This window comes from Phaethon lepturus, unplaced genomic scaffold (genome assembly GCF_000687285.1).
Source record: "Phaethon lepturus isolate BGI_N335 unplaced genomic scaffold, ASM68728v1 scaffold14029, whole genome shotgun sequence".
In the NCBI taxonomy this organism is placed as follows: Eukaryota; Metazoa; Chordata; class Aves; order Phaethontiformes; family Phaethontidae; genus Phaethon; species Phaethon lepturus.
In genome coordinates, this window is record NW_010564236.1 from 24,220 (window position 1) to 33,481 (window position 9,262).

General features: G+C 40.9%; 1 protein-coding gene across 1 annotated transcript in view; it reads left to right on the forward strand.

The window, feature by feature from the left end:
• DGKQ (diacylglycerol kinase, theta 110kDa) overlaps positions 1 to 9,262 on the forward strand; it is a gene marked incomplete at its 5' end in the record, with an annotated part of 31,141 nt that extends 21,879 nt beyond the window's left edge. Inside the window, 4 exons of the mRNA XM_010294814.1 lie at positions 4,986 to 5,132; positions 6,115 to 6,226; positions 7,697 to 7,849; positions 8,843 to 9,262. Of these exons, the coding sequence (XP_010293116.1) occupies positions 4,986 to 5,132; positions 6,115 to 6,226; positions 7,697 to 7,849; positions 8,843 to 8,941 (511 nt within the window). The remainder of the gene's footprint in view (positions 1 to 4,985; positions 5,133 to 6,114; positions 6,227 to 7,696; positions 7,850 to 8,842) is intronic.

Below are 9,262 nucleotides of genomic sequence, written 5' to 3' on the forward strand. Positions count from 1 at the left end.
CCCCCCGCCCCTGTTTTTTTCCCCCTTTACCAAGAGAGAACACCAAACTAATTTTTGGAAGCCCTGTCATTATTATTCAGTATACTTATTTGCCAGTAACTGCAGTGTTGAAATCAGTGAAATTCTGAGGCAGTGTAAATGTCTCTTATTCAAAGCCTTTAGCAGGAGGGAGGGCAGTGCTGCTATGTGAAGCAATAAACACACTGTTCAGAGCTTCTTTGTACCTTTCCTACCTTTGCTTAGTGCTGTGGTAGCACCTGTGTGCTAGTAATAAGGATAAAAAAAGATCTCTATATCTCAGATGAGGCTGTGTGATTAAAAAGGCGTGGAGAGAGACCTTCCTCCTTTCTGGCATGCAGATCAATCAATAATAGTACTTTTTCTTCTTCCCATAATCACTGAAATTGATGAGAAAAAGAAATCACATTTGTGTACTTAATCAGTAATCCCTTGTAGAAACTGTTAACTGTCTGCTTTCCCCCATGTTTGTGAGTAAAAGTCCTCTAAATTGTGTCTTGGTTGCCAGAGAGAGTTACAGCCAGTTCAACTATGCAGTATTCAAATCCCAACTATTACAAATATTATCTGACTGGTTATCAGTGTAATGTGTAATCCCACCTATCTTGTAGTGTTCAGTCTATCATTACAGGCATTGCTCATATTTTTTTCTTAAAAATGGAATAATACAGGATATTGCTTGTGGTACGTAGGTTACTATTAGGCACTGGTTTGCATTTGCAATCCACTGGATTAAAAACATCATAGGCAGTAAAATTGGGCAATAAGTTTGCATATAGCAGTGCCGATTCTAGTGTATAAAACTGTTCTGGATTTACTTGTGCAATTAATATAACATAAGAGTTACGTTCATTCTTCCTTTAAAACATACGACTTTTGACTTTGCAAAACTGCAGCACTTTAAAATATGTGTCCTTTTCTTACTGCCACTGTATTTAATGGCTATACTTTAACTTCTATTGCCCTGTGTGCTTTCCATCCCTTGAATCTTTGTCTTGATTCACAGTGTGCAGCACCTGCAGTGCAGTGGGTGATGACTTGGTACCATTCTTGCAGACCTTTTACGTGCATATTTGGACACTGTACAGGCAGGGTGTCTTGAAGGGTGTGTGGGAAAGAAGAGATGATTTTTTTTTTGTAAATCTGAAGGGCTGTATATTTCTCTGGAAGAGAAACGTGAAATTATGAATTGATAACTAAGGTACGGTTTTTGCAGGAGACAAAGAGCCTGTGCAGGTTAACAGTGCTGACACATGATTGTTGCCTTTCACTGCCTGTGACGATGATTGTTAAAATTGCTGGCTTTACCTTTTCCCAGGATATGCAAGTGCACGCTCCTTAATTATTATCAGTAATTTAACTCAGAAGAGTGGCCACTTAATGCCAGATGCAACAGCTGCTGGCATGTGAACTGGCTGCTCGTGTATGCAGAAAGTTTCAGGTTGTGGAAACAGAAATTGCAGGTAGCCCTTGGAAGAAAAATGGTCTTGAGTGCTCTTCTGAATCAAGACCTTAAGCTGGTAGATGCCCGGAAAGCTGTGTGCTCTCTGGCCTCACGCTGTAGAGTCGGTTTACACACTCAGGACTCCTTACCTTTGGTCAGCAGCTCACAGTGCAATGATGACTTCCCTGCAGGGAGTTCAGTGCTGAACTTGCCTCACAGGGCAATAGAAATAGCGTATGTTGTGGCAGTGACAGTTTTTACGTTGTTGAGTGCCAAGCTATGTGAGTTTTTTTCACAGTGTAAAGCTTTAGGATCAGGGTATCTGCCTTCATTCTCCCATTCCCATGGGATCCTGGAGCAGTCTTCAGCCTATTACGGAAGAGATCTCATCTTGTTTGTGCTATCCAAAATTGGCAGGAGATTGCTGTGGCAGGCAGTCTCCAGGATGTAAGGTTAGGCAGAGAGTATACCCTACATGATTTAATGCGAGCTGAGAACTGTGCAAAGAGAGAGAACCGTTCTCTCTCTTGGTGGGGAGAAGGTTTGAAAAGTATTGGTTGGTTGATTTGTTGGTTGTGGGTTTTAAAATGCTACAACGGCTACTGTCTAATGCACTTTTTCCATCTTGGGTCCTCTGTATGTGAACCTGTTAAAGTTCTTTCCCAGTCAGTAAGATCACCCTAATAAAAAGACCCAAATGTATGCTAATTATTGGTGAGAGCTCTTAGCTTTTGCAGTGGTGGTTTCCCACCCAGTGGTGGGCTTGTTGAATTGCAGGACTAGATAAAAGGTAGTAATTTCGTTTTGCTTGATAGCTTTCCACGCTGTGTGCTGCAGTTCAGAGAGTTTTGCTTCTGAGAGATGTCACCTAGCTGTTTACTAGTGCTCATGGGAAATTGCAGTTCATTTTAAAACGCCTGGCATACAGATTTCTTATCCATCACCTGTAAAAAAGTTTTCTACAAACTTACCCTTCTGGGTGTGCAGCAGTTGGCAAGACGACTGAGAAGTCTGGTTTTCTGCATCAGCTCACTTGATGACTCTTGAGGACTGGATTCTTTATTTTGTTTTTATGAAAGCTTGGAAAGCCATTACTGATGGTCTTGATTCCTCTGGCCACCAGAGGTGCTTGCTGCTTGGGCAACAACCACAGACTTGATTAAACTAACAGTGTAAGTTGATGCTATGTTGTGTCCCTGAGTCTGTGGAGACTTGTTCATGGGACTTTTTGAGAGTGAAGAGTATTTTTCAGTTTGCTCTATCAAGGATAAATACAGGATTGCAATACTTTAAAAACACTTGTTTACTTTCATAATCCATGAAACTGGTCCTATATAGGTTCACCTTTTAACTCTATCTATTCTGAGATCTACAATTAGCTAAACTGAATAATTAGTCCAACCTTCTGAATGTCCCTCAGGAAAGGTGTATGTAGCTTTATGGATGTAGCCAGCGGGGCATCAGGAAGTATGTGAATTTTTGCTATACTTGTAGTGCATCTTTTTTAGAAAAACAAACAAAAGGATGATTCCTGAGCTCTGTAGGTCAAATCCCCAAACTTATCGAGCAATAGGACATTACTTTGATATCTGTACCCTAGAGAGCCTTCCACATAATTCTGGGATGACATAATGATGCAAGTTTTATAGCCGAGCTGATGCAAGGACTCACTGGCTCCCATGGGAATGGAGCATGTAATGCCTTGCCCTGCTCTCTCATCCCCATCAGTGTCATCTACGGCAGTGACTGCAGTGTGAGTCTCACCTGATACAAACTTTGATTTCCTTCAGCACAAATAAGGTGTTGGAGACTGCTTCAAGGACAGCTTCTTCCTTCCTGCCTTGCTCATTTGCTGTGGTGAAACTACTGTCTGTAGAATGTATCTAACCAAGGGTTTGCTTTAGGACATGCTTATTCTTTCTACCCAAGTGAGCAAACTAGTATGTTATTGGCTGCTCCTAGCAGGAGGCTGACAACATTCACTGGCACTTTCTCCCCAAATCACGTTCCACATGTAGATGTGCACAAAAGAGTGGTGATTCTCTCTAGTGGTGGATATTTATGTTTGTATTTTTAACACAAAGATCACCCTCCAAGCCTGGCTGGCCATTTTAGTCATAAAAACTTTCAGTCACCTTCAAAACCATTGGGTAGGAATTGGCATGGTAACATTACAGAAATCAGTTTGTTCATTCTTACTTGGTCTCAATGTCCTAAGAAGACATAAATGGAATGGAACACGTATGCAAGAACAGAGTGATAGGATTTAATCTCTGATGGATTTACCCTCTGTTGTGCCTCATGGGGTGCTGTATCCAATGTCTCTGGATCCTGTGAACCTCACTGGTCCGTAAGTATTTCTTAGAAGTCATGTAATTCCAGGCTGTGTCTGCAGTTACGGCTCTGTGTCATATTTTTTCAGTTTCTGCAGGCTTCCTTCTTCATGCAACAAAAATTAGTACTTCTTGGGGATATTTAAAGTATTGTCTTTCCTACAAATATTCTGTTATTTTTCACTTGTAACCGAATCAGTCAAAACCTGTCTTAGCATAGACACATCTTATTGTCATGTCTGGAGTAGAAGCATATGTTAAGCATATGTTAAATGGTGTTACATCAGGTACCTTTAGTTTGGTGCCGTTTAAAACTGTTAGCATGTAGGACTAATCATTCCCAATGTAATAATTTAAAAGAACTGAACAGTCTCTGTCTGAAGAGTTGACTGTAACCCACACACTAAACTGGCTGTCTTTCCCACCTGAATGTCTACAACATTTAAACATAATGCTAGAGAGATTTTGCAGAGTTGGATTCCAATGGCACCCATGTGTTAGTCAGGTCAAATAATAGAAATTTATGCTTTTTATTTTAAGGTTGCCCTGAGGGCCATATATCCAAAGGTTTCCTTTATAGAAGAAAATACTGTGTGTGTTTAACTAACATGTGTTTACGTTATTCTTAAAATATTTTGACATTTCTAGAGATGCCATAAAATCTTCCTCATCTTTTTTTAACTCTAAAATTAGAGATGTTAGAGCGTTGTCACACATTAAGATTACTAAGCATGTTTTAAGTTTCTACAGATGAATATATATATGTAAGCAAATGTAAAGCAAAGACTTGCAAATGTTTTTGTGCCTTCATTATTCTAGCATTGCATGAGAAAACATTTTAAAACGTTTCATGAAGACCCCTAGGTCTTAATTAAAAATACAATTTTTCAGCCCGGGAGTTTACATTTCAAATAGGCATTGCATTCAGGCAGTGCTTTAAGAAGGGACAATTTTTCTGTAGTGAAATTTCACAGGTGTCCACATGCCTCAACAGCACAAATCATCCCTTAAGTAAAAGGTATATGAAGTAGCAGTTCGTGGCTCCTGCAGTAAAGCTAGAAGAACTTGAAGAGGGTTTTAACTGAAAAACTCTTTAAACTTACCTGGTGGAGGCAGTACTGGTATATGTACGAGGAAGAGTGCTATGCTGGGCCTTACTTTTTAGTTATGAGATGCTGGTCTGCTCCTAGGTTTCACAACAAAGGAGTTTATGTGAAAGTTGGGCTGCAGAAGATAAGTCATACCAGAAATCTTCACAGAGACATAAAGCTTCAAGTGGACCAGCACGAGGTGGAGTTACCAAGTATAGAAGGACTCATTTTTATTAACATACCCAGGTACAAAGGAGAGGAAGGATCCTGTGTGGATGCATGTCTGTCTGTATGTGTGGAAAAGCTGCTTGGTATTTCAGCATCAAATGATAAATGGTTAGATAGAATGTTAAATGGTTTAGATTAATAGATGGTTGTTATAGGGTATTTCTGATTATTGCCTGACTCGCTAGCTTTGCAACTGTGCCTAAGGAGATGGCTCTTAATACCATTTTGACATAGTTTTTCTGATCCTTTGAAACTCACACTATCACTCCATATAAAGGTGGTATCTTGTTTTCCCTGTGCACACCCCCCATACATTTGCTCTTTCTTCTGTGTCCTAACAGTAATTTGGAATTATTTCCTCACCAAAGGTCTTCAGACTTCTTTTGGAGCAGTTTATAGTAAAACATTACTTTTTAGGCAGGGTTGTAGGCCTGTGGCTTCTGTCCACTACCATTTTCCCCCTCCCCCGAACTGTTTCAATGGGCCACTGGATTTCACCGTGACTTGTAGAAGGTTCAAAAATTATCAACTTGCACGCCCTTTCCGGCATGCTAGAGACCAGGTCCTAGCCATTCCTGCAGTGAAGGCCAGCCAGGATTCAGCTGTCAAACGCTGTCCAGGTCCTACAGCCAGCTGGCAACTATATGTGCTGTCGGTGATGCAGTTGTGGAAAACCCACAGTTCAGGTACCTTTCACAGGGCTGTGGGGGCTGCCCCGACACCTGCAGGGAGCTAGAGCCACTGCTGTGGAAGAAAGGAATGCAAATCCCCTGGAAATCTGGCTTCCTTAGATGTGCTGTTGGTAGAGGCAGCAGGTTTTTTGTTTGCACAAAACCAGCAGGTAATTAGTGCTGCCATACTATTTTTTTTTTCCCAAGTACACTCTTGTCTCAAACTACCTGTATGTACGTCTTTCCATTTTAGTCTGAAAATGTTTCAAGTTTTTATTGAAATACATGTATTTACACGTGCACACACATATGTGCTACTCTCTACACAGCTGGGGGTCCGGAGCTGATCTCTGGGGATCTGAGAGTGATAACCGCTTCGAGAGACCACGCATCGATGACGGCCTGCTGGAGGTTGTTGGTGTGACTGGAGTTGTTCACATGGTAAGTTGGCATCCCAGTAAGAACAGAGGAAACATACATTTTCTCCTGCTGGTTTATTTTTGTAACAAACGCTGCATTGCAAGTGCATAGTCCCAAAAAGTACGCATCTATGTTAAGGTTATACTATCAATTATTCAGGTGCTTGTTGCATCACGCAGAAATGGTTATAGACCATAAAGGGAATTCATGGGCAGTGTTGGCTGCCTGTGGCCAAAGCGTTCAGATGTTGGGAGTTTAGCTGCAGCTGGTGTGCCTGTGCCTTCTCATTGCCTGTTTATTGGCCTGCCCTGAAGATCCGTATTTAGGTGCCAGACTACAACATATGGAACAGAAACTGAAGAAACCTGTGGTTGTCTAAGAAGAAGTAGTAGGAGTGTGAAGAATTTGTTAAAAGTTCATGGAGAAATGCTTCATGACCTAACTAAGCTTTGAACCAAAGCCAGAAACATACATGTATACATATATATGAAAAGCAAATATATAGATATAGATATGTTTGATGGAATGCACTAGGTTTCTCAATAACGGGTATCATGGTGTCAAAACCAAACAGTGCATGGGATGTAAACAAGATTTTAGGTTAATATTACAAAAATACCCACTCTTGACAGTGTATTTGTGAAAAATCTCATCATACCTCATCACAATCAGGGCAGAGATTCCTTCTAGTCAAGTGGCTTTAGTTATCTGCCACAGGCTTTCCCACACCTGTCTCTGAGAATCTGATGCTAGCTGCTCTTGATTTGAATGCTACGTGAAGCAGATGGTATGCCAGTTCTGCAAAGAATATTATGACTCGATTTGTGCAACTTTAATTCTTCCATGTATTACATATTTTTACAATGGCCTGCTACTAGCAACGCAGTCCTGTGGGATGATGGGTTATTTTTGCCCTTCACATTTTACCCCCATGTTTGGTGTCTGTACACAGTCCCCAAGACAATGTGTAGCAGGGTAGCTCACTTTGCTTCACTTTTTACAGTTAACGCTCAGCCACTAGTGGTAGTTGAGTATATGTATATGGAGTTGAATATGTATATGGAGTTGAGTTTGGCAAAACTCTCTCTCCCTGTTTGATAAAGTGCTTTTAGACTTCTTGAGTTTCACACACGCTGAAGTCTGTGCCTATAGTTAGGTGTTTTGAAGATGTGTTTACTACGTTACAGAGCTGGGGAAGTAAAAGCAAACAAGACCTTGGCCAACCTCAGTGTACAAATGACTTCACTGTGTGAGTTATCTTGCCTCTGGTAGCCTGCAGGGGTATCCAAGTTCTTCTTCGTGCACTAACTTAAATAATTAACGCTACGTCAGTAAAGGCATCCTATGCAGTTTTTGCCTAAGCAGTTCTTTTACTTGAAACCTAAAACATCAGGTGAGAATAAAATTCTCCCCACCCAGTCTAAGTGCAGCTAATATTTGCGCTTCTTGTTTATTGGGGTGATTGATATCCTGGCTTTTACTTCCTAACAGGGTCAAGTCCAAGGTGGTTTTCGATCAGGAATCCGCATAGCCCAAGGCTCATATTTTCGTGTAACACTCCTAAAGCCAATTCCAGTTCAAGTTGATGGAGAGCCCTGGGTTCAGGCCCCTGGCCAGATTATTATTTCTGCTGCAGGACCAAAGGTACTGGCTGTAGGTTTGTCTTAGCAAGTTGACTTTGTTTCTCCAGTGGATATTATCATATTATCCTTTCTGTTATGTTCCGATGCTTAACTTTAAAGGACCTAGTCGACACAGTGTGGTAACTGCTGGATAAATACATAGTGGTTTCTACAGAGGATGGCTTGCGGGCCCTCTCCACTGGCTCAGATGAGACTTGTGTTTAAAAAAATAGTCCCTGAGCTTCAGCCTAGTGACTTAATTTTGTCCTGTTTTGAGATCTCCAGGCAGTGTTGCTTGCCCTGAAGCAGATCACAGTTACGAGGGCCATGGCAGTACTTCAGTGTGCAAGGCAGGAAGCAGTCTGCTGGCGGTGCCGGAGAGGGGAAGGTCTGTCAGAGAGCAGCGCAGGAGAAAACTGAATAATGGAGGAGGAGGGTCTGAGAAAAAGAGACTTTGGAGTAATCAGTGTCTGTTTTTCCTTGATACTTTAATGTATATGTAGAAGGAAAAGAGCATCAGCTACCAAAGAATTTAACTTCTCTATTAACATTGAAATTGTGAAATAAATGTTTTGCAGTAGTTGACTCTGCACACTAGTCTATACATTTGCTTGCTACCTTAAGGATGCCTTTTAACTCAGATAAATTTGTTGCTAGACAATCTCAGAGAATAGGTAGCCCTGTCAGGAGGACTACCAGAACAGTGGCCCTTGCAGAGGAAAAATGGGTGAAAAAGAGAGTCAGACCTCCAGTGTTTTGCAATATGTTAAACTATGCATGCACGTACATATTCTTATACATCTACATACATATACATACACACGTATATATGTTTATGTAAAACAATTAATCCTATAGCTTTATAAGGATAGGTGCCTCAGATAATTGTGTATTCAAATATTTTTCTGTTGCAGTTCCAACATTCTACTTGTTTATTAATTGGTTGCCTTAGATCTGCTTATAGGTGACTACAGATATTTTAATACTCACTTTCTTTTAAACCTTTCCATTTTAGGTCCACATGTTGAGAAAGTCCAAGCAGAAACAGAAGAAAACTGGAAGCCTGAGAGAGATGAGAGTGGATAGCATGTCAGTCTCTGAAGGAGGACGCTAAGTGGAGACCTGTGCTCAGAAGTGATGCAGCACACCTACTGTAGATACCAAGATGGTTCAGTAAAGCCGAGTGCAGACAACTAGTGAAGAGGGTAGCTTATGAGCGTGCCTTTCATTACATTTTGATAGTACTGGGTTCTACTTCTTCTTTCAAAGATAGTGCCTCATTGTTACTATTATGTACCACTTGTCTCATCTGAAATGTTTACTTTGGGTTGTTTTTCCATAAGCCATTTCTCAGTTTTTCGTGCATACAGAAACTGAGGCCAAACACAGATTCCAAGATGCTGAGATTTCTGCATCTACGTTCACAAAGACTCTT